Below are 25,286 nucleotides of genomic sequence, written 5' to 3'. Positions count from 1 at the left end.
GATGGAGAAACAGGTTTACCTTTTAGGTGACATGAATGAGTTGAAGGGAAGTTATGAACTGATTCTGAGAAACAGATAACACCAGGATCCTTTTCTAAGTAGCTGACAGCTGGTAACTGTGCAGGGGCGGGTCTAGCAAAGGTTTGCCAGGGGGGCCAGGTAGGGCATTAACAGGGAGAGGGGGGCACAAGGAAATACTTTTCTTTCTTATTCTCATTTAAAATGTCTGGCTTTTAAAAAATAATTATCTGAATCTTACAACAAACGATTGATAGATTGGTGCATATATACCATCAAAACAGTGAACATCACTGTCAGAACAGCGTTTGTTTTCATTCAAAGGCTTTATGATTTTTCCTATAATGGCGGGCCAGTCTCAAGTCAAAATGCCCGGGCCAATTTTCTGTCCCAGTCCAGCTCTGTATGCAGCTCATCTGCAGTCTGGTGTTGCCTACATCTTCCTATTCAGAAGGCAGAATTTCCGAGTTCTGAGTACAATCAAAGCACCACGACTGCAGTTTTTGTGTTGGATGTAAAAGGCGCACATGACGCTGTGACGTAGGCTAGAATCATGGCATTCTCTCGTGGAAATATGCACATTATCTTTTCCTTTCTATTGGTAGGTGGCACAGTGCACTTGTGGCAAGTAAGCAAGCTAGAAGACTGGCAAAGTTATGGAAGCAACACATTAACAAGAGAATTCTGAGTAAAACCAAAGTTACTTTCCCTAGTAACTAGTTACTTTGAAAGTAACGAGTAACTTGAAGTAACTGAGTTACTTTTGATAGAAGTAACTAGTAATGTAACTAAGTTACTATTTTAAAGTAACTTACCCAACACTGGTTAAACACTAACGCACTTGGGAATTTGGATGTCCCAACTGATAATGTTTATGAAAACCTGCATGGTAATAAGGATACTGAGATGTGAGACTTAGTAATACTTACCATAATTTTTCCAATACCCTGGAATTTGTTTTCCTTAGTAAGGGTCACAGTTGTTGATGCCAGCATCCTGTCTTTTCTTGGAAAGTTCCTCACAATGATACGGACATTAACATTTTCTTCACCAGCATTATCTTGAATTTCAACAAAGATGTTTTCTTCAGTTCCTACTCGCAGGAGATTGGGGGCAGACATCACCTCCCTGAAGACAGAAGACAGCGTTGGATAATGTAGCCCAGCTGATTCTGTATGTAACAAACTTCATGATTTATTCAATTAGTCATTCATTTGGTAAAATAAATCATCATTTTTTATAGAGAAGATCAATTCTACCAAAACTAAGAGTTTTCAGTCATATTGTAGCCCTGTGCAAGAGTACATAAAAACAATGACTGTTGATGCTAATGTCTAACACCAGCATGCCAACTCTTCTGCTTACTTTTGGAGCTTGACTAAAGGGGTACGTTTAAAAAAATCGATTTGCTGATTCATATCAATTTTACCTTGAATAACGTGATGTCAATTCATTAAATCCTGGTTTTTCCTTTTTAAAATATAAATGTATTTTGCCAGAAACACCAGAATCTCATTTTAAAGCTCACAAAACTATGTCAACAACTGCGAAACAGTTAAAACAGGAAAGGATTAAAGAGCAGGTAAACTGATTCAGCAAAAAAGATGCAAACACAAAGCATGACCCAATGGCATGTACACAGTCATGCCTCAGGCACTGAAAGACGAAATCTCACAGATTTCGATGCTGCAGGTTTTGTTACTCTCCGACCAAAATGAACTGAACCAGCAGCGTTTGATAAATATTGTCATGAATTCCCTTTTTTTTTTGCTTCCACCGTGATAAAATTGCATTCCCTGCACGGCTCTCTCTCTCAATGTATTTTTAAAGGGGCTACATGCTAAAAAGCCAGGCCAGGAAAGTCTCCTTCGTGGTGTTCTGTATTTTCTTCTCAGTTACTTTGACACAAAGGCATCTGTTGTGATGCGTACAGCTCTGATGAAGTCTCACAAGTGTCAGATATGTTTTCAATCATAGATATAAAAATACTGATAAGTACTGATAAATAATTACAATATTTCTGATTGTCTGAGTCAAAATTGAATTGAATTGAATCAAATCAAATCGGTACCCTGTGAATCAGAATTGAATCAGTCAAATAACCAAAAAGTGTCAAAACTGTAGAGAAAACATACCACAAAGCAAATTATTAGAAATTCAACATCTACTTGGTTTCTTTTCAATTCAATTCAATTTTATGTGTCCAGTACTGCATTTATAGGTCCTAAGGGCTTCACAGTCACATTTTTTTTTAAATGAAGTCACTATATTTACATATGTGACATCATATAAAAAATATATATGTAAAAACTATATGTAAAAAATTACATATATTTACACACAAAAATAACTGCTATGCTTTGTTTAGTTCTTTCCAGTTTGTTTGTAAAATGTCCTTGCACTGGATAAACAAAACATTTCATCCTTGTTCTGGGCAATGTTTGCTGTGTGTGTTGCAGTTCACCTCTGTGCAAACTTAGTGTGTGGTAATTTACCAGCATTTGAAAGACTGTTGTACCTTGACTTGTTTTATACAAATAAACTGGACAAAACTGGATAAATATTCATTAATCATTATGTATCCTATCCACCACAGAAAATTGCTAGTTGCGAACATTTTAATTTGGTTTCAGAATACAGTTAAAACTGGACATTTGAGACAGTCATCATATGAGTTTATTCTATGCTTTAAAATCATTCAGTTTATAACGATAAGGATTTGTAGTTTACATGCAGTAAACTTAAAGCACTGAGAATTATGATCAGAACGTAAAAAGGTGCTAGTGTCATTTTAACAGTGTAGTCAGACTCATAATAATTAATTTTAAACAGGCGTTAAGACACTTAAACTTACATTGGAGATCCACTAGCCAGAGAAATGAAACAGAAAAAAACCACAAAGTCCAGGAGCAACAGCTGGCTCCGACACATCCTCCTGCCTGATCCCATATCTGCTGAGTGCAGCCTCTCCATCTGAGACAAGCTTTTATGGAGTAGCTTGATCCTCCTGCACCTTACGTCTCTTCCAGTGATAGGAGAGCTTAGCAGTGACTTGTGACTGTCTTAAAACTACGCCCATTTATATTTAAAGTGCAATACTGTAATTTTCTGCTGCTCATTCCTGTGCAATATCCCATCTACCCTCCCGTCATATTTCTTTTCAAGATTTTCTTATTTAATCACTAGTGTACATATATTTATATTTATAGATACATATATATTTAGCCATCTTTTCTCTTTTACCATGTCTCTCTAATATTTTGCTCCTTACTATTTTTAGATTTTTATTATATTTTATTATATTTTCTCCTACTATATCATGCTGCTGAGTGACTGCTGCTCGTAAAACACATTTCATTGCAATGTTGACCCTGTGCTAACTTGCATATGACAAATAAAACTGAAAACTGAAACTGAACATATACACAACTGAAACTGTATTTGAATGTAATTGTTTGACTTATTCATGAATACAAAAAAAACAAACAATTATGAAGAAATATATAATAGTGTATATATTCTTACGGAGCCCCGCAGGGAACATGGGAGAAAAAAAAATTAAGACGGATCTCGCAAAACTAACTCGGGATCTCGCAAACATTTTGCGAGATCTCGCAAAAATTTTGCAAGATCTCACAAAAGTTGAATTCCAACAATGGCGGCAGCTACTTACCGTAATTGTCGCTACTTTTTGCACAAGCTTTGAACCCTGCGGCTTTTAGTCAGGTGCGGCTTTTCTAAGGAATGTCCATGATTTTTGTGATATCGTAAGAGGATTTGTTTTGTTTGTTCCGCTGTTCTCCGGCACTACGTTGCCTGGCGGAAGGATTGGGGTTCAAGAGTGGTATGTTGGTCACATGTCCGTCTGCCAGGCAACGTAGTGCCGTACGAAGTAGCGCGAAAAACAGACTTCAAAGTAGCGCTACGTGTTCAGCGGGAGGCCCAACTCCACCAGTGGATTCTGACAGCGTGGAAAAGTGTGAAAACATCCATGATCACCAACGGATTTCGAAGGGCTGGACTGCTGCATGATGGAAAGCAGGACACCGCCACGGCCCTTCAGAGGGTGTTCGACTCTGACACTGACAACGAGGATTTGTTTGGTTTTGAACATTGACTGTAGAAAACATGGACGACGCGACTGCTCCCTAAAAATGAAGCCAAAACGTCTCTATCGCCCCCTGGTGTCTGGCTGCAGTATAGGTCATAAACCCCGCCTCCTCCATGTTAGCAGATGGGACTGGGGTCAGACTAAAATTAAGTAATTCTCCTTAGATAATTTTTTTCCACAGTTTCTTTCTTTTGTTATCAATAGTTCTCATCATGCTGATTGATGTCCAAGGGGTCTCCTTTCCCATAAGTTTGATTCTAATTCCTACCGCGGTGATGTTAAATTGGGGTGAAACGTCATCATAACGGTGTGTTCACACCGAACGCGATGGACGCGAACAAAAACGCCCCAAACGCCCCTAATTTGACGCGTGCACATTCGCGTCTCAACGCGTGTCCAAGAAAAATCCATCGCGCTTCAAAATATGATATTTTGACGCGCGTGAACCGGAAATGTGGGAGGAAGTTGTGCCAGACCGGTATCTTTGCAAGATGGCAGCTGTCGAGTTAGCGCTTGAAGAGAGAGTCTCCCTTCTCTATGTACTGTGGAGAGCAGAGCAGCGGCGTAAAAGACGCCCTCGCCCTACCTGGGTCCATCAGGTCCTCCAGAGGCATGAGCAGTTTGGTGAGTTTCACCATTTGCTCCAGGAGCTGCGCCTGGATGACGGCCGATTCCAGCGACATCACCGTCTTTCACTCGGCCAGTTTGAGGACCTGCTTCCCCGGGTCGGTCCCAGAATCGCCCGCCTAGACACCAATTACAGGCGCTCAATCCCACCTGCAGAGCGCCTGTCCATCTGCCTGAGGTTAGTAAAAGTATTTAATACGGTAGTCCTTTATTGATACCTGTGCTAATACATGCTAAACCATCCATTTATACACTGCTAACATGGACGTGCTATGCTAACAGTGAATGCTCTCGGTTTTTACTGATAGCAAACTGTGGTACGGAGACGACTGTTTATAATATTTCTAGTGATACTCAGAAGGTCTCATCAAGTCCCGATTTAATTCGATTTATGCTGTTATCAGTGTTTGAATGATAGCATGTCTGTGGTGTCATATCAATGTATGCGCTCGGTGTTTGCTGATATCAAACTGTAGCATTAGGACCACTGAGTTAACCTTTGTAGTGATACTCACTCCTTTTTATTTAGACCTGGTTTAATTCTGGGATAGTTGAATATTTGTATATAATCACCGCAGACTGTTTTAGATTATATCTAATATATATCATGTAATTATCCTTATAATTACAAAAGGTTTTATGTAAGATTTATGTTTTGCAATTTGTAATTTTGGAATTTCAATAATGTATTTTGTAACTGCAGTACACATAATACTCATTTTAAACAATTTTGTCCAGGTTCCTTGCCAGCAAACAACTCCTCCAGAGAGGCTGTCCTGGTGAGGGAGAAATTCATGGCTCACTTCTCGGTGGAGGGAGCTGTGTCTTGGCAACCAAAGGAGTAGCCTGTTTGAAGTCCGAGTGACTTCCCCACAACGGCTCTTTTAAGAGCCACCCACAAACCTCTAAAGAGTGTTCCTGTCTTTTTAAATTTTTCTTAATAAATGGAGCTCTACTCCAAAATAAACTAACCTCTTTTTACTCTCTTAAATAACTTGTCTTCACTATGTTCCTATATACAGTGTGGTGCAAAAGTTTGGGCAACCTTATTAATAGTCATTATTTTCCTGTATGAATCACTGTTACAATGAAAAATGTCACTTACATATATCATATAGGAGACACACACATTGATATACACTAAATATTTACTTCCAGGCTTCATTTCTCTTTTTTTGTGTTGCCAATTTATGCACCTGCTTGATTTAAACAGTTATTGCACACTTTCTGTAAACTGCATTTCACTTCTCAAATATCACTGTGTGTGTCTCCTATATGATATATTTGACTATTTTTATTGTGACAACCAATGATTTGTACAAGAAAATAATTACTTTTCACAATGTTGCCCAAACTTTTGCATCCCACTGTATTAGTATGTTTTGTCATTAGTATAATATGAAATAAATTCTACTTGTGTCAAGTCGGGTGCCAATATTTGCTGTGTAGTAGAACAGAGACATTTTGTCATTATAAATGTTTATTTGAAAAAATATAAATTCATTAACAAAAACATTTATCATAAATATATGAAATGTAACTATTTACAGAGAGACAGGAATAAAAAGGACCCAGCTTGGAGTGGAAGAGCCTCAGGGAGAAGGAGGAGAAAAATAAGAACATTGTTTCTGCCCTGGAGAGCTGCTGCCTCATCAGAAAACTACTGATCATTAGGGTCCAATGTTTCCAAATTTAACACAGCTGTGCTGTTTTCAAAAACTAATTTATAAATTTGAAATTTCACGAATTCTCGTGTCTGAGGCGGCATGCTCTCCAGAGCAGGAACAAGGCCGAGGAGGAAATGTTCAGTTGGAGACGGGCGTGGCCTCTTTAGGGACTCCAGGATGGCCAGCTCCACCGCCGATGGACCGTCCTGGGACCCGTCCCTCGCCCGCCTTCGAGCTGTCCTCCTCTGTGGGCCTGTAAAACACAGCACAAAACAACACAAAGTAATGAGAAGGCTGCTACTAGATTTTCATTTTCAAAATTGAAAAAAAAAACATGATATAAACAGATTGGTTGTAGATATTTAGTAAAGGTGATCACAAGGGAATTCAAGCAAGTAAAAAGCTGTCAGTGCTTGATGTTCATACCTGTGGGTGCAGCAGCAGGAGCTGAGGGACCAGGGACTGGAGAGCCAGGAGAAGAGACAGCTGAGGACTCTGCTGCATGATTACTTGACTCTATCAAGACAATATTAGATGTTAACAGGTTGAAGACAATAGTCATAGAGAATATTATATTATTATATACTTATTATTATTATTATATACAGTGGTCTCTCATTTATTGCAGCACATGAACAGTAGTCACAGTTCTCACAAGTTGATTCTCAAAGTGAAAACCTTTGTCGATTTTAAAACGTAAAAGTATTATGCCGCGCTTTTTCTCCGTCTGCGGCGCCACTTTTGTGCGCCTTTTTTGCTCCCGGTGCAGGTGTGTATTTCCGAATGAGGCTCATAGTTATGAGTGTTTTTGTGCTGTTTTTTTCTATTGGACGTGATGGTTATCAAAACCAAACATGATAAGTTTGGCAAGCGCAGGAGACACGACATGGAGGAGATTTGTCATTTGGGCTGCAGAATGCAATGCGCATTGTTGAAAGCTGTACGGTGCAATAAAAAAAATCAGCGAAAAGGCGAGGCAGTGACGGATGAACAGCGGGACTACTGTATACTGTTTATTAATAAACAAAATATGTTCCTGTATGACAACACGCATAAATTAACTGCCTACATTAACTCTATGTAAACATACCTTCTGACTGACACTCCCCTGCTGCCTCTTCGGGCTGTCCCTGGTCCTCGGGGGAGAAGTTCTCCACGGTCCGCACCATATTACCGCTAGTCTCCCGCGGGGTGAGGAAGGGGTCCAGAAACCCCATGACCGCGAAGAACTTCCATCTTCTCCCCGATCCTGCTGCAGACCCACTCCTCTTCTCCTTCTCTGCCTTCTTCTCCTTATTATAAGTGTCCCTGAGGCTCTTCCACTTTCTCCTGCAGATGTCCTCTGAATAAACGCATTATCTTGTTAGCGGAAAGGTATTTGTACATCAGTGGGAAAATAGCGGGACAGTAGGCGGGCTTGCTAGCTTTTGCGCGGGTTCATCGGGTCAGTCTGAAAATTAAAAAGAAGAAGGAATGAACTTACCAGGTTGCCCGATCTCCTCACTTATGTGTCTCCAAGCTAGGTCCTTTTTATTCCTGTCTCGGTAAAAGTAGTAGCTAGCATCGTATAGCTCCGGGTGATTAGCCACGGCACTGATTAGCTTTTCCTCCATACTGAATGAAGAATGAAGGGCTTTGGCTGGATCTGCCCCTTTGACCTAGGTCAGAGCCACGTCACCAGGCTCCTGATTGGTTGTCGCGGCGCGATTTGACGCTGGAGTTCAGATTTTTCCAACTCGAGCGGTAGACGCGAAACGCGCGTATGCACAAAATGCAACACAAAAACTCACGCGCGTGGTTTTATTCGCGAGTCAAACGCGCCAGACGCGCTACACTGACGCGCGTTTCACGCGTTTTGGCGTTTTCGCGACGCAAATCTGCTTCCGAATTTTCGCGGGACCCGCAATCGCGCGTCATCGCGCTTTTCCATTGACTTTACATGTAAACCTGACGCTCTATTCGCGTCCATCGCGTTCGGTGTGAACACAGCTTTGACTGACAGCTGCAGTCACGGAGAAACTTGCGTATCTCTGTTCGCGAATAGCAGATAGAGCGTAGGCTCTGAGAGGAGGGCCAGCGTTTACGCTACGAAACCACGACTGAGTGTTTTAACCTGACAGCCTGAGGTGTTCTTCAGAAAACTGGACTACCCGACATTAGGACCCGAGGCCCCGCTGCACTTTTTCGGTAAGTTAAACGTGTTTGTAAGCTAATCCTTAACTACCGTCCTTAGCTAGCTCCTGACACCTAGCTAGCTAAAATGAGCACTCGGCTGTCAGGGTTCGTTTAGCTAATCCGTGCAGGTGAATGAATTTACCCTGACTAAAGAAATCAAGCGAAACGCTCCGGGCTGCTCAGTCACTAATTACTGTTACTGTACAAGTATTATACTGTAAAAGCAACAGGCTGCACCCTGCTTCAGCTCCTGTGCAGAGCTGAATATTAAATATGTGCAAACAACAGCATGTTTTCAGTCTCTTGCCACATCTTGTAAAGACAGTAACACTTTTTTTTTAAAGCTTGTACTTCAGTAACTCCTCATTAATCAGGAACTATGGATTAAAGTACTGTAGTGTACTGTAATACTGAAAAAAATGTAAGAGAAGAACTTCAGATCCTGAGTGTGTGAGGACAGAAGAATCAGCCTTATTTCAATATTGAGGGATAAAATTTATATTTGAGTTTGATGGTTCTGTTGTCTTTGTGATTACAGGAGCTGCCTTCAGATTCAGACCTCAGCCCCATCGAGTGACAGCAGACAGATCATCCAACATGTTCACATGTTAACTGCAAAATGAACTGATGAAAACAGTACAAAGGTTAAAGTACCACACGTGCTGTAGTGAAAGCTGCGGCTATTTTATTGATAAAGTTAAAGACAAAAAAACAAAAGGATTAATCACCCATGTAACTGTGTCACTATATATCAGCATTAACAGGACCTCAGTTTGGTGTTTCACAAAGCTGCTGATCTCAGACCTGCACAGCTTCTGTTTTAAACACTTGATGTACTCAGCTGCATGAAGAGCATATGAGATTTTCTCTAACACAATTAAATAAAACCTGATGAAGGTCAAAGGTTGTCACTTGTATGTTGAACTACAAACTTGTCATCTGGAATTCTTTCACAGTTTTTTGCAGATAGTGTGTTATTTACCATAAAGTGATTCAGAGTTATTCATACCAGAGTAACCAGAGAGGATCACATATTTTTAAATATATAACTTTCTACAGGACTGAATATAATATCTTTATGTAAAAGTCTGGAGCCTCTGGGGAGTATCTGAGTATTTATAACATTACACAAACCAAAGGTCTCATCACAGTGTTGATGAAATGCTGGGTTTATCCATCTCCTGGGGCGGGCCTACGGAGGAGTGCTGAAGATTTCCCTGTGAGGGAGCTGCTGGTGAAGATCATGAGTCCTGCTTGATCAATGCGATGAGCTTCAGTGTTCCTGGTGTTTCTTAAATTATGCGTCTTACAGCGGGTCAACAGAACTTATGGCACAGGACAGCTGTGATGAAAGAAAGGGAAGAAGTTTCTCCAAACCTCTGGACCCAGAAACCCAGCTTGGTCCTGATGGTCTCCCTCACTAGTTTCTCTCCAGGGTGAATGTAGCTGTTGATATAATATGGACTCTATTATTAAATGTAAAGAACAAATTAGACTACACTACTGAGACGTTCTGCTGATGTTTTTAAAGTCTCCATATTACCAGGCTGTAGAGGGCTCTGAAGATTTAAACAGTTTTAGATCCATTACACTCAGTCTTATGTTAAAATCTCAAAGGACAGCATTACATTTTTGATATTAACAGTAACTCTGGGCCTCTGTAGACTGTGCAGCTGATCTCATCACTGTCTAAAAATGGATAAAAAAATAAAAAAAGTTGAAGACTGTTAAGAGTAGCAGGTGTGTAGCATGCTAACTAGCTAGCAACAAGCCTCCAACACAGTGCGTATGCTAGCGGCTAATCTAACTAACGAATTAACAACAGAGTGATTTTAGAACTATAAAATAAGCTGTGTGTCTTTTTTATGAGTGAGTGAGTGATATGTTTTTTATTGATTAGCATTCAAATATCTCAGTGAAGACAGAACAAAGATTTACCACAAAGCAAGAAAGCATGAGACAAGGCTAATCAAAAGGTATTGGCTGAAGCATTTGCTTATTACGCCAACCCTTTTAACAAAAGATCTTTTAGCATGCAGCTCCTGTACACAGGGCTCGAAGCAAATAATAAAATTCAATTCAATTCAATTTCATTTATATAGCGCCAAATCACAACAAATGTTGCCTCAAGGCGCTTCATAGATACAGAGAAAAGCCCAACAATCATATGACCCCCTATGAGCAAGCACTTTGGCGACAGTGGGAAGGAAAAACTCCCTTTTAACAGGAAGAAACCTCCGGCAGAACCAGGCTCAGGGAGGGGCGGCCATCTGCTGCGACCGGTTGGGGTGAGAGAAGGCAAACAAAGCAAAAACAAAACAAACAAACAAACAAACAAGAAAAAAAAAAAAAAAAAAACTTTCCACCTTAGTAAGTAACTACATCAAAGCAAAAGAATCAAGAGGTTTATTTGTTTTTTGTTTTTGTTTTTTTTCTGCTCTTTTCATTCTTGATATATATATTTTTCTAATACTCTATTTTTAAACATATTTTTAAACAAGGAAAATGAACTACACCTTTTTAAATCACTGTCATAACTATTCCACAGGTTAACTCCTCTAACAGAAACACATCTCTGCTTTATATTTGTCCTTATCTTGTTTTTTTTAAAGAAATCTGTTCCCCTTAAGTCATATTGACTCTCTCTGACTTTGAACAGCTTCTGAGTACTGGGGCAAAGCAAGTTATTTTGTGCTTTATACATTATCTGTGCCATTTTATATTCAACTAAATCATAAAATTTCAGGGTATTCAGATTAATAAACAAAATGTTAGTTGGTTCTATATAGTTTGATTGGTTTATAATTCTTATAGCTCTTTTTTGCAACTTGAAAATAGGAAGAGTGTTCATTTTATATGCATTACCCCATATCTCCAGACAGTAAGTCATATATGGAAGCAACAGAGTACAATAGAGTGTGTATAATGATTTTTTGTTCAGGACATGCTTTGTTTTATAGAGAATAGCAATGGTTTTTGACATTTTTGTTTTCACATGGTTTATATGAGACTTCCAACTCAGCTTATCATCAATTATAACTCCAAGAAATTTATTTTCGTACACTCTTTCAATTTCAATTCCATTAACCCTGATTTTAGATACATTTTTCATTTGTCTAGTGCCAAAAATAATCAATTTTGTTTTCTTTATATTTAATGATAACTTATTTACATCAAACCAGTTTTTTAATATATTTAACTCCTTTTCCGCTGTAGTCAGAAGCTGTTCTAGGTTTTTACCTGAGCAATACAGAGTGGTATCATCAGCAAACAATACACATTTTAACAGTTTGGAAATGCTACATATGTCATTTATGTATAATATAAATAATTTAGGGCCCAGCACAGAGCCCTGAGGAACACTACAAGTTACCTTCAACTGCTTAGATTTTACATTATTGAATTCGACATATTGATATCTGTCATCCAGGTAACTTTTCATCCACTTGTATGCTAACCCTCTTATGCCATATCTCTCTAGTTTATTCATTAATATAGAATGATCAATCGTATCAAACGCCTTTTTTAAGTCTATAAAAACACCAACAGTATATTCCTTATTATCTATAGCATTAGATATCCCTTCTACAAGTTCCATCACTGCCATCGAAGTGGACCTTTTCACTCTAAAGCCATATTGGTTATCACTTAGGAGATTATGCTTCTCAATATATTTATCAAGTCTATTAACAAATAACTTTTCTAAAATTTTTGAGAACTGTGGGAGCAGTGATATTGGCCTATAATTGGTAAACTGACTTCTCTCTCCGTTTTTATGGATTGGAATAACTTTTGCTATTTTCATTTGTGAGGGAAATACACCAGTTTGAAAGGACAGATTACAAATGTATGCGAAAGGTTGCACTATATATTCTATAATACTTTTAACTAATATCATGTCAATACCAAAACAGTCAGTGGACTTTTTATTTTTAAATGTCTTCACAATGTTAATTATTTCTCTATGAGTTACAACACCAATAAACATGGAGGACACATTCTGAGTAATATGTTTATTTAGGTCGTTATTATTTCTTGACTCTGGAATTTCTTTTGCTAAATTAAAGCCAACATTTACAAAGAAATCATTAAATTCATTTGCAATGTCTTTAGTTTTATCAAGCACAATATCTTTATCTTTTTTAAAATAATCTGGATAATTCTTATTTTTTGAGCCCTTTTTGATTATACTATTTAATATCCTCCATGTTTCTTGTGTGTTACTTCTACTTTGCTCCAATAATTTGTGGTAATATTCTTTCTTACTTGTTCTTATAATATTTACTAATCTATTTTTATATAACTTGTACTTTATTTCAGCATCTTTTGTCCTCTGTTTTATGAATCTCTTATATAGATTATTTTTCTTTTTACATGCATCTTCTATCCCTTTTGTGATCCATGGCTTATTTGATCTGTGATGCTTTCTAGTGATTTTCATTAAAGGACAATGTTTTTCATATAGTGAAATTACAGTTGATAAGAATGCATCATATGCACTATTTGAATCTTCATTTGCAAAAACCTCATTCCAATTGTGTTCCTTTAAGTCCACCTGGAGGGCAGCAATGGCTCTTGTTGTTCTAAGTCGTATCATATCAAATATTTGATTCTTTTGTTTAGTTTTAATCCCAAAATAATTTTGAAAAATTGCAGAAACAGGAAGATGATCGCTTATATCAGTTATAAGAAGTCCACCTACTATTTCATGGTCAATTTTATTTGTGAATATATTATCTATCAATGTAGCTTTATCAATTGTTATTCTACTTGGTTTTATAATTACAGGGAAAAGGGAGTTACTATACATTGTATTTATGAAATCTGTTGTTTTCTGATGTCCATTTGGGTTTAGCAAATCTATATTAAAATCACCACAAATTATTTGCACTTTTTTATCATTTAGGTTGCTAAACATAGCAGCAAGTTTTTCATTGAATGTCTCAAGGCATGAACCTGGTGTCCTATAGATGCAACTTATAATTATATTGTTAGCTTTTTCAACATGAATTTCAATAGTGACACATTCCAATACGTTATCTATGGTGCTTGACATACATTCAATCAGACTACATTTCAAAACTTTATCTACATATAAGGCAACACCGCCTCCTTTTTTATTCACCCTGTTCATTGTAAATAATTCGTATCCTTCCAGTCCCATTTCACTAATTTTCTCATTATCGAGCCATGTTTCTGATATTGCAATTATATTAAACTTTTTTAACTTACTTAAACATTCTGTAATTTTAGAAAATTTTTTATACAGGCTTCTACTATTGAAATGTATGACCGACAATGCATTTGCCATTTTAATATTCATATTGAATTGGTCATCTGTATAGTACTCACAAGTATTATTGGTGTTATTGTAGAAGTGGGTATCTGGGTCAATGTTACTTTCAGGGTCATGCATGTTGTGCTCTGCATAGTTAAACGTTTTGAAGTTCGTTTTCTCAGCGTGTGTGGCAAAATAACCACCTTGACAGTCCTTTTCATAATCAAATTCTTCCTCTTCAATATCTCTGAATGGAAACCTATAATCTGTGTCCAAACTTGTCATTTATGTGTTTTTGTTTTTGTTGTTGTTTTTTGAGCCGTAAGGCCAGAAACACTTTCCATACCCATTGTTCATTATCCAATCGTCACTTTTCCAATAGATTCCAGAGCAGATTCCTGATTATTTATATTGCTCTAAGTCTTTGAGTTCTCTTATCATCACAACTTTCGCTTCTTCGGGATTGCCATTTAGTCTTATCATTACTTTGCAGTTCCTCGTCCATGTCACTTGTATCTTATTTTGTTTTCTCAGGCTGCGTGCCTGTCTTGCAATTTCAGCAGTCTTTTTCGTTAAATGTTCATTTAAATACACACCAGTCCCTTTAAGCTTCTTACCCTGTTTCAGTAACTCAATCTTTGTTTTGCGACTCACAAACCGAAGAATAATTGATGGCTTTGTTTTACCGTCTTTCCTGGGGAGCGTGTGGCATGCTGCAATATGATGGCTCTGAATACTTACATTCTTCGTTTGAAGGAATTTTATCACTTGCTGTTCAAGCGTTTGCAGCTCCTCTACCGGGGCATCTTCACCATCTTTACCTCCCCCAGCTGTTACTCCGGCGTAGGTTCGGTGTTGCGTCTCCAGTCCACTTATGACTAAATCATCCATTCTTGTGTATTGTTCAAGGTCCTCGATTTGCCGTTCCAAGTCGTCTATTTTCTTGTCCTTGTCCTTTATGAGGTTTTTTAGTTGTTTTATTTCATCCATTAGGTCATGTAGCATACCTTGTTGTTTAGCCACTTTGCTCAGTTCATCAGACATGAAATTAAGCGATTTCCTAATCTCCTCCAACTCCTCTTCAACTCCTGGGTTTGCTTTTTTAGGCGGCATTTTGAAAATGATGAGATTTGTATTTCCTTGTGATGGCCCGTTGAAGTCACTGTTGATTAACTTGTTGGTTGAGCCTTGGCCTAGTGGTTGCTGCAGGAGCCTGGGCCTAGTGGCTGCTGGAGGATCCTGGGCCTGGTGGCTGCTGGAAGAGCCTGGGCCTGGTGGCTGCTGGAAGAGCCTGGGCCTGGTGGCTGCTGGAGGATCCTGGGCCTGGTGGCTGCTGCAGGAGCCTGGGCCTGGTGGCTGCTGGAAGAGCCTGGGCCTGGTGGCTGCTGGAGGATCCTGGGCCTGGTGGAGCAGGAGGGTCCTGGGCCTGGTGGCTGCTGGAGGGTCCTGGGCCTGGTGGCTGCTGGAGGGTCCTGGGCCTGGTGGCTGCTGGAGGATCCTGGGCCTGGTGGAGCAGGAGGGTCCTGGGCCTGGTGGCTGCTGGAGGGTCCTGGGCCTGGTGGAGCAGGAGGGTCCTGGGCCTGGTGGCTGCTGGAGGGTCCTGGGCCTGGTGGCTGCTGGAGGATCCTGGGCCTGGTGGAGCAGGAGGGTCCTGGGCCTGGTGGCTGCTGAAGGGTCCTGGGCCTGGTGGCTGCTGGAGGATCCTGGGCCTGGTGGAGCAGGAGGGTCCTGGGCCTGGTGGCTGCTGGAGGATCCTGGGCCTGGTGGCTGCTGCAGGAGCCTGGGCCTGGTGGCTGCTGGAAGAGCCTGGGCCTGGTGGCTGCTGGAGGATCCTGGGCCTGGTGGCTGCTGGAAGAGCCTTGGCCTAGTGGCTTATTTTTCAGTTTTGGTGCAACAAGCTACCAATTGTCTGGTGTTCGTTTCTTTTTCCGTAGATATGTGTGCTTCCTTCTTGTGTCGTTTGTTGTCTTCAGTTTTGTCAAAAAAATTTTTTTTTTGTCTTCAGTTTTGTCAAATTAGTAGAATACCTTGTCTTGGGCTGCTACTCCCTCTGCTGCTACTGCTACTTTTATGACATCGCCTTTAAAATGACTGTTAATTATAACAGTGACAACACCTTCATTAAACGAGTCGTCAGTCGCCGTAAACCAGCAAAAAAACTTGAGCAGCCGGGCTATGTAAAAAGTGTAGGGGGGCGTGTTTGCGGTCACGTCCAGCGGGTATGTGGGCGCTAGACGTGACTGCAAACACGCCCCCCTACACTCATACTCCGATGGGTGCATGGGAGAGCAATTTGGGGTTAGTATCTTGCCCAAGAATATTTGGCATGCAGACTAGGGGAAGCCAGGAAGCGAACCACCAACCTTCTGATCAGTAGATGACCTTCTCCACCGCCTGAGCTACAGCTAATGAAAAGATGGCTCTTGGAGATGTATTTGACTTACCCTGTTGCATCTTTATATTATATTTATGTTAGATTTTTCTTTTTTTTTCTTTTTTTTAAAAAAACTTGTTTTTCCACAGAATAAATGATGCAGATTTCAATTCTGTTATATTTTTTAATGTTTTCGGGATTGTTGAATTCATTACTTGTTGACAGTTTGACAGGTCTTTTGGATTGTCCAATAAATATTGCAATTCCTTTTTTAAAGATCTCCTATCTGTTATTGTAACATGCAATTTAAATTATGTCTAAATTATTTACTGCATTTAATAGAAATATTAAACAAAAAATATATTGAAAAACAAATACCATTATAGCATCATGAAGAAATTTAAAAACAGCAGTAGCCTACCATTTAATTGTTGTAAAACTTGTTCAATTCCTTTAAAAAAAGGCTTTACTGACAATAGTAGAACAGGATAGCAAACTATTACTGTTGTAAAGCCAGAGAAAAAGAAACCAACAACAGTTATTTAGAAATAGTATGTCTATTAAAATTAATGTTCAATTCATTCTTTTGTGGTTTTGAATGGGGGATTAAGTCCACTTCCAAAAAGATCTAATCTTTTTAACAGATTACATTGTAAAAAAAAAAACCAAACAAAAAACCCATGATAATGTTCAAAAGATTATTTCAGGTTTTATATTATAGGTAAATGGCCTGTATTTGTATAGCGCTTTACTAGTCCCTAAGGACCCCAAAGTGCTTTACACATTTACAAAGTGCTTTCTCGTTTGGCTCTCAGCGGAGGCGGTCGCACTTTTCTCCTCTCCTCCTTACCCTTATCTTCCCTGCTTAGCCTCTCTGTCCTTGTCTGTCTCATGTGCATTACTTTTTTCCCTGGAACAGTCTCTCACTGTCGTTCTCTAAAACCTAAAAGAGAATTATGGATTTGATCAACTGGTCTCTGAATGCTATTGACACCCTCTTCTCAACGAGAAGTCTGGGCTCGGGAGAGCCCGAGTGCCCCGGAGGGACTTTCCCTGCCGGTTACACGATGGACGGGTGGCAGAAATGGAGGCTCGTGTGCCTGGCGGGACTGTCGATCGAGGACGCTGAAGATATTTACCTATTCGGAACCATGATAACGGGGTTTTTGCTGATCGGAGCTGGCATGGCCCTGACTTATCGGAGAAATAAGAGAGCGGAACCGGCTGTTCAAACCCCCCCAAAGCTGTCCGCTGGAATCGAAGCGACGGGACGAGTCGCGACCTCTCACAACGAACGCAGCATGGTTAACACCTTGGAGACGCTTACAGCTGCTGTGAAGGCTCAAAACAACACCATTGAGCGTATGGTGGGATACATCAGAGAGGGCCCTGCTCAAAATGAGAACCTTGAGCGAAAGTTGGATTACATCACAGAACGGATCACTGCAGTTGTGAGGTCTCAGACTCAAAAGAATGATAACACCACGGATCAGAAGTTTGATACCATCATGGGGAGGCTCGCGGCTCTCCAACGGGAGATCGAGAGACCAGTATCAGAGTGTTAAAAGATCAGCTTTGGAAATTCTCAATAAATCAACAAATTCGGGATCAAAATGCAGACACCACCACGGCGCCAGCTGCACAGGCCCAAGGCTGAAGCCGGACAAACACTCCCTGATAACGACTGTGTGATGACTATTCTCCCCATCCCATGCAAGGCCACCTGGATTGGCTGGAGGACTGTTTACTTAGCCTGATAGGGCGAAGGACACTGTCTCAGCTGAACTATGGACACGCACACACACACACTTACACTGATAAGCACTCACTCATCTCCCCTTCCCTTTCCAACGCCTTCGATGCTTGTTACCTCCTGGGAACACGAGGCGGGTCTGGGCCCGCGCTGGCGAGTCGGCGCAGTGGCAGGATGTCTGCTGTGTTGCCTGGGATTGTTTCCTGTTCTCGTGCTGTCCTACCATGGAAGCACAGCATGAGTAGGGGTCTCTTTTTTTCCTCTTGTACCTTCCCATTGTGTGTACATTTCAGTGTTTTTTCCGTAACTGCCGATCTCCGACTTGTAACCCCCATGTAATGTCTGTGTTATGTGTGTAAGGTCGGGGGGGGGGGGGGGGGGGGGGGGTGTCTCATTTTACTGCGGGGCAACCTGTATGTGACAAATAAATTCTGATTCTGATTCTGACATTCAGTCATCCGCCCATTCACACACACATTCACACATGGCAAGCTACATTGTAGCCACAGCCACCCTGGGGCACACTGACAGAGGCAAGGCTGCCGGACACTGGCGCCACCGGACCCTCTGACCACCACCAGTAGGCAACGGGTGAAGTGTCTTGCCCAAGGACACAACGACCGAGACTGTCCAAGCTGGGGCTCAAACCGGCAAGTTTTTTCGATGTATTTTTAAAGGGGCTACATGCTAAAAAGCCAGGCCAGGAAAGTCTCCTTCGTGGTGTTCTGTATTTTCTTCTCAGTTACTTTGACACAAAGGCATCTGTTGTGATGCGTACAGCTCTGATGAAGTCTCACAAGTGTCAGATATGTTTTTAATCATAGATATAAAAATACTGATATGTACTGATAAATAATTACAATATTTCTGATTGTCTGAGTCAAAATTAAATTGAATTGAATCAAATTAAAACGGAACCCTGTGAATCAGAATTGAATCAGTTATAGAAATAACCAAAAAGTGTCAAAATTGTAGAGAAAACTGTCACGGTCCCCGTGTCTCTCTGGTTGGCTCACGCTGGCTACAGGTTTTGTTGTTGTTGTTCTTTTTTGTTTTTGTTTTCTTTGTCTCTCCTCCTCCTCTCTGCCTGGGTGGAGCTCGTTACGGGCTCTCGCTCTTGGCCCACGCACCTGTGTGATTGTCTTCACCTGCTGTTGATCTGGCTGATTTCCCCAGCTGCTATTTAAGGCAGTGGCACAGAGCAGCTCACCGCTGGAACGTTGAACCTCCTGAGTTCGTGCTGTCGCCATTATCAAAAGAATCTCCTGTATGTATTTTGCTGTGGAACTAACGTTGAATTCTGTGTGTAGATATCCCTCTTCTGGACCAAATCATGGGACCTGCCCGGGTGTGGCAGCGTATGTGGAGTTTTGGAGCGAGTGCGGCTGAAGAGGAGTGCGTGTGTGCGGAGGAGCTGTGGCGGTGACTGTGTGGAAGAGGAAGCGTGTGTGTGGATTCTCTCCCTGGAGCCCTGGACCCCCCCTCCCAACTCACTATATATGTATATATATATATATATATATATATAGCACTGAGGTGATCCCTGTTGTAAATAAATAATCTCCTTTTGTTCTCAAAGAAAGTACTGTCTGCGCGTGAGTCCGTCCAGTAGCCATGACAAAAACATACCACAAAGCAAATTATTATAAATTCAACATCTACTTAGTTTCATTTCAATTCGATTTTATGTGTCCAGTACTGCATTTATAGGTCCTAAGGGCTTCACAGTCACTTTTTTTTTTTTTAAATGAAGTCACTATATTTACATATGTGACATCATATAAAATATATATGTAAAAACTATATGTAAAAAATTACATATTTACACACAAAAATAACTGCTATGCTTTGTTTAGTTCAATTCAATTCAATTTTATTTATATAGTGCCAAATCACAACAAAAGTCGCCTCAAGGCGCTTCATAGATACAGAGAAAAACCCAACAATCATATGACCCCCTATGAGCAAGCACTTTGGCGACAGTGGGAAGGAAAAACTCCCTTTTAACAGGAAGAAACCTCCGGCAGAACCAGGCTCAGGGAGGGGTGGCCATCTGCTGCGACCGGTTGGGGTGAGAGAAGGAAGACAGGATAAAAGACATGCTGTGGAAGAGAGACAGAGGTTAATAACAGATATGATTCAACACAGAGAGGTCTGTTAATACATAGAGAGCGAGAAAGGTGACTGGAAAGGAAAGACTCAATGCATCATGGGAATCCCCCGGCAGCCTACATCTATTGCAGCATAACTAAGGGAGGATTCAGGGTCACCTGGTCCAGCCCTAACTATATGCTTTAGCAAAAAGGAAAGTTTTAAGCCTAATCTTAAAAGTAGAGATAGTGTCTGTCTCCCGAATCCAAACTGGAAGCTGGTTCCACAGAAGAGGGGCCTGAAAACTGAAGGCTCTCCCTCCCATTCTACTTTTAAATACTCTAGGAACAACAAGTAGGCCTGCAGAGCGGGAGCGAAGTGCTCTAATAGGGTGATATGGTACCACAAGGTCATTAAGATAAGATGGGGCCTGATTATTTAAGACCTTGTATGTGAGGAGCAGGATTTTGAATTCAATTCTGGATTTAACAGGAAGCCAATGAAGGGAAGCCAAAACAGGAGAAATATGCTCTCTCTTTCTAGTCCCTGTCAGTACTCTTGCTGCAGCATTTTGGATTAGCTGAAGGCTTTTCAGTGAGTTTTTTAGACATCCTGATAATAATGAATTGCAGTAGTCCAGCCTGGAAGTAATAAATGCATGAACTAGTTTTTCAGTGTCACTCTGAGACAGGATATTTCTAATTTTAGAGATGTTGCGCAAATGGAAGAACGCAGTCTTACATATTTGTTTAATATGTGCGTTGAAGGACATATCCTGGTCAAAAATGACTCCAAGGTTCCTCACAGTGTTACTGGAGGCCAAGGTAATGCCATCCAGAGTAAGAATCTGGTTAGATACCATATTTCTAAGCTTTTCAGCGCCGAGTACAATGACCTCAGTTTTATCTGAGTTAAGAAGCAGAAAGTTAGTGGCCATCCAAGTCTTTATGTCTTTAAGACATTCCTGCAGTTTAACTAATTGGTGTGTGTTATCTGGCTTCATGGACAGATAGAGCTGGGTGTCATCTGCATAGCAGTGAAAATGTATGCTATGTCTTCTAATGATGCTGCCTAGGGGAAGCATGTACAGTGGGGCAAAAAAGTATTTAGTCAGCCACCGATTGTGCAAGTTCCCCCACTTAAAATGATGACAGAGGTCAGTAATTTGCACCAGAGGTACACTTCAACTGTGAGAGACAGAATGTGAAAAAAAAATCCATGAATTCACATGGTAGGATTTGTAAAGAATTTATTTGTAAATCAGGGTGGAAAATAAGTATTTGGTCACCTCAAACAAGGAAAATCCCTGGCTCTCACAGACCTGTAACGTCTTCTGTAAGAAGCTTTTCTGTCCCCCACCTGTTACCTGTATGAATGGCACCTGTTTGACCTCATCATCTGTATAAAAGACACCTGTCCACAGCCTCAACCAGTCAGACTCCAAACTCCGCCATGGCCAAGACCAAAGAGCTTTCGAAGGACACCAGGAAAAGAATTGTAGACCTGCACCAGACTGGGAAGAGTGAATCTACAATAGGCAAGCAGCTTGGTGTGAAAAAATCACCTGTGGGAGCAATCATCAGAAAATGGAAGACATACAAGACCACTGATAATCTCCCTCGATCTGGGGCTCCACGCAAGATCTCATCCCGTGGGGTCAAAATGATCATGAGAACGGTGAGCAAAGATCCCAGAACCACACGGGGGGACCTGGTGAATGACCTGCAGAGAGCTGGGACCAAAGTAACAAAGGTCACCATCAGTAACACACTACAATGGCAGGGAATCAAATCCCGCAGTGCCAGACGTGTTCCGCTGCTGAAGCCAGTGCATGTCCAGGCCCATCTGAAGTTTGCCAGAGAGCACATGGATGATACAGCAGAGGATTGGGAGAATGTCATGTGGTCAGATGAAACCAAAGTAGAACTTTTTGGTATAAACTCAACTCGTCGTGTTTGGAGGAAGAAGAATACTGAGTTGCATCCCAAGAACACCATACCTACTGTGAAGCATGGGGGTGGAAACATCATGCTATGGGGCTGTTTTTCTGCCAAGGGGACAGGACGACTGATCCGTGTTAAGGACAGAATGAATAGGGGCCAAGTATCGTGAGATTTTGAGCCAAAACCTCCTTCCATCAGTGAGAACTTTGAAGATGAAACGAGGCTGGGTCTTCCAACATGACAATGATCCAAAACACACCGCCCGGGCAACAAAGGAGTGGCTCCGTAAGAAGCATTTGAAAGTCCTGGAGTGGCCTAGCCAGTCTCCAGACCTCAACCCCATAGAAAATCTGTGGCGGGAGTTGAAAGTCCGTGTTGCTCGGCGACAGCCCCAAAACATCACTGCTCTTGAGAAGATCTGCATGGAGGAATGGGCCAAAATACCAGCTACTGTGTGTGCAAACCTGGTAAAGACCTATAGTAAACGTTTGACCTCTGTTATTGCCAACAAAGGTTATGTTACAAAGTATTGAGTTGTATTTTTGTTATTGACCAAATACTTATTTTCCACCCTGATTTACGAATAAATTCTTTACAAATCCTACCATGTGAATTCATGGATTTTTTTTTCACATTCTGTCTCTCACAGTTGAAGTGTACCTCTGGTGCAAATTACTGACCTCTGTCATCATTTTAAGTGGGGGAACTTGCACAATCGGTGGCTGACTAAATACTTTTTTGCCCCACTGTATAATGTAAACAGAATTGGTCCTAGCACTGAACCCTGTGGAACTCCATAATTAACCTCAGTGTGTGAAGAGGACTCTCCATTTACATGCACAAATTGGAGTCTATTAGATAGATATGATACAAACCACTGCAGTGCAATACCTGTAATACCTACAGCATGTTCTAATCGCTCTAATAGGATATTATGGTCAACAGTATCGAATGCTGCACTAAGGTCAAGAAGGACAAGCACAGAGATGAGTCCACTGTCAGAGGCCATAAGAAGATCATTTGTAACCTTCACTAAAGCTGTTTCTGTGCTGTGATGAACTCTGAAACCTGACTGAAACTCTTCAAATAAACCATTCCTCTGCAGATGATCTGTTAGCTGTTTGACAACTATTCTTTCAAGGATTTTTGATATGAAAGGAAGGTTGGAGATTGGCCTATAATTAGCTAAGACTGCTGGGTCTAGAGATGGCTTTTTGAGTAAAGGTTTAACTGCAGCCACCTTGAAGGCCTGTGGTACATAGCCGATTATTAGAGATAGGTTGATCATATATAAGATCGAAGAATTAATCAATGGCAGGACTTCTTTGAGCAGTTTTGTAGGAATGGGGTCTAAAAGACACGTTGATGGTTTGGAGGAAGTAATTATTGAAGTTAACTCAGAAAGATCGATTGGAGAAAAAGAGTCTAACTTAACATCAATGGAACTAAGAGTAGCTGTAGATAATATTACATCTGTGGGATGATTATTGGTAATTTTTTCTCTAATGATAAAAATTTTATTTGTGAAGAAGTTCATGAAGTCATTACTAGTTAACGTTAAAGGGATGGTTGGCTCAAAAGAGCTCTGACTTTTTGTCAGCCTGGCTACAGTGCTGAAGAGAAACCTGGGGTTGTTCTTATTTTCTTCAATCAGTGATGAGTAGTAAGCTGTTCTGGCTTTGCGGAGGGCTTTCTTATAAAGCAACAAACTATTTCTCCAGGCTAAATGATGATCCTCTAAATTTGTGACACGCCATTTCCTCTCCAGATTACGAGTCATCTGCTTTAGGGTACGTGTTTGAGAATTATACCACGGGGTCAGGTACTTCTGATTAGAGACCTTAGTTTTCACTGGAGCTACAGTATCCAGAGTCGTACGTAGTGAGGAGGTGAAATTATTAACAAGATAATCGACCTCTGTTGGGGTAGCGTTCAGATAGCTGCTCTGCTCTATGTTGGTACAGGGCATTGACGATGATAACAGTGGCTGGATTATATTCTTAAACTTAGTTACAGCGCTTTCAGAAAGACATCTAAGAAGTCTACTCTCCACTGCTGCATAATCAATTATTGTAAATGTAAATGTTATCAAGAAATGATCAGACAGGAGAGGGTTTTCAGGAAACACTGTTAAATGTTCAGTTTCTATGCCATATGTTAAAACAAGATCTAGAGTGTGATTAAAGTGGTGGGTGGGTTCTTTTACATTTTGAGAGAAACCAATTGAGTCTAACAACAGATTAAATGCCATGTTGAGGCTGTTCTTTCCAGTTTGTTTGTAAAATGTCCTTGCACTGGATAAACAAAACATTTCATCCTTGTTCTGGGCAATGTTTGCTGTGTGTGTTGTAATTCACCTCTGTGCAAACTTAGTGTGTGGTAATTTACCAGCATTTGAAAGACTGTTGTACCTTGACTTGCTTTATACAAATAAACTGGACAAAACTGGATAAATATTCATTAATCATTATGTATCCTATCCGCCACAGAAAATTGCTAGTTGCGAACATTTTAATTTGGTTTCAGAATACAGTTAAAACTGGACATTTGAAACAGTCATCATATGAGTTTATTCTATGCTTTAAAATAATTCAGTTTATAACAATAAGGATTTGTAGTTTACATGCAGAATATTAAACTTAAAGCACTGAGAATTATGATCAGAACGTAAAAAAGTGCTAGTGTCATTTTAACAGTGTAGTCAGACTCATAATAATTAATTTTAACAGTGTAAAATTGTTCAACAAACACTAAAACACCAGACATTATGATACAGACTTGTGATTCGCACCCAAGTTTTTTCGAAATTCTATACGCAAAAAGTGAGCGCGAGAGCCCTCGGTGCGCCTGCTCGCTGCTGAAGTCAAAGTAAACTTTATTGTCATCTCCGCTACAGTCCAGTATATAGAGAGACGAGACGACGAGGCTCCAGTTACAGCAGTGCAAGTAAACAAACAATATATATAAGAAGAGTAAGAAAATAAATATACACTTTAGGACTAGGGGTAAAGGGATCCATAACAATTTAAAATTTATATTTTATAGTTTGATGATTTAAAGTCTCACACACAACCCGTCGAAAGGGGAGGGGCCCTGCTGCTTCCAAATAGAGCACATTTCATTCATAATGTTGTAAATCCAAGCCCATTATGTATTCATGATTTGAAATACTCCCTAGACAAAGTGAATCTGTGAACTAAGGTGTAGGTCTATTAGGTCATGTTGTGGTGATCCCCATGTTGGGGGATG

The 25,286-nt window shown here is 40.5% G+C and overlaps 4 protein-coding genes across 4 annotated transcripts in view; 1 reads left to right on the top strand and 3 right to left on the bottom strand.

Annotated features, from left to right (window-relative positions):
• LOC146516491 (complement C3-like) overlaps positions 1-3,006 on the bottom strand; it is a 33,937-nt gene extending 30,931 nt beyond the window's left edge. Inside the window, exons 1-2 of the mRNA XM_085163682.1 lie at positions 2,873-3,006; positions 948-1,146 (exon numbers count right to left, since the gene is read on the bottom strand). Coding sequence (XP_085019808.1) covers positions 948-1,146; positions 2,873-2,991 — 318 coding nt within the window. The 5' untranslated portion in view covers positions 2,992-3,006. The remainder of the gene's footprint in view (positions 1-947; positions 1,147-2,872) is intronic.
• LOC146516488 (complement C3-like) overlaps positions 1-25,286 on the bottom strand; it is a 68,154-nt gene that overhangs the window by 19,410 nt on the left and 23,458 nt on the right. The window lies entirely within an intron of this gene.
• Positions 4,582-5,727, top strand: LOC146516490 (uncharacterized). Its single transcript, XM_085163695.1, has 2 exons — positions 4,582-4,934; positions 5,495-5,727. The coding sequence occupies exons 1-2, from the start codon at positions 4,582-4,584 to the stop codon at positions 5,619-5,621; spliced, it is 480 nt and encodes a 159-aa protein (XP_085019821.1). The 3' UTR covers positions 5,622-5,727.
• On the bottom strand, positions 6,312-8,385 carry LOC146516489 (uncharacterized). Its single transcript, XM_085163696.1, has 3 exons — positions 7,514-8,385; positions 6,850-6,939; positions 6,312-6,676 (listed from the first exon to the last, which is right to left on the bottom strand). The coding sequence occupies exons 1-3, from the start codon at positions 7,638-7,640 to the stop codon at positions 6,417-6,419; spliced, it is 477 nt and encodes a 158-aa protein (XP_085019822.1). The 5' UTR covers positions 7,641-8,385; the 3' UTR covers positions 6,312-6,416.

This window comes from Neolamprologus multifasciatus, chromosome 6, assembly GCF_963576455.1.
Source record: "Neolamprologus multifasciatus chromosome 6, fNeoMul1.2, whole genome shotgun sequence".
NCBI classification, from domain to species: domain Eukaryota; kingdom Metazoa; phylum Chordata; class Actinopteri; order Cichliformes; family Cichlidae; genus Neolamprologus; species Neolamprologus multifasciatus.
Note: the sequence above shows the minus strand (reverse complement) of the source record. Positions and strands in the feature narration are given on the sequence as shown.

What these genes read in the sequence shown, in the direction of transcription:
- LOC146516490 (XM_085163695.1), top strand. Translation starts at nt 4,582, where the DNA reads ATGTGGGAGGAAGTTGTGCCAGACCGGTATCTTTGCAAGATGGCAGCT. An exon ending in CGCCTGTCCATCTGCCTGAG is followed by an intron (nt 4,935 to 5,494) that starts GTTAGTAAAAGT and finishes AATTTTGTCCAG; the next exon opens with GTTCCTTGCCAGCAAACAAC.
- LOC146516489 (XM_085163696.1), bottom strand. Translation starts at nt 7,640, where the DNA reads ATGGGGTTTCTGGACCCCTTCCTCACCCCGCGGGAGACTAGCGGTAAT. An exon ending in AGGGGAGTGTCAGTCAGAAG is followed by an intron (nt 6,940 to 7,513) that starts GTATGTTTACAT and finishes TTGTCTTGATAG; the next exon opens with AGTCAAGTAATCATGCAGCA. An exon ending in TCCTGCTGCTGCACCCACAG is followed by an intron (nt 6,677 to 6,849) that starts GTATGAACATCA and finishes TGTGTTTTACAG; the next exon opens with GCCCACAGAGGAGGACAGCT.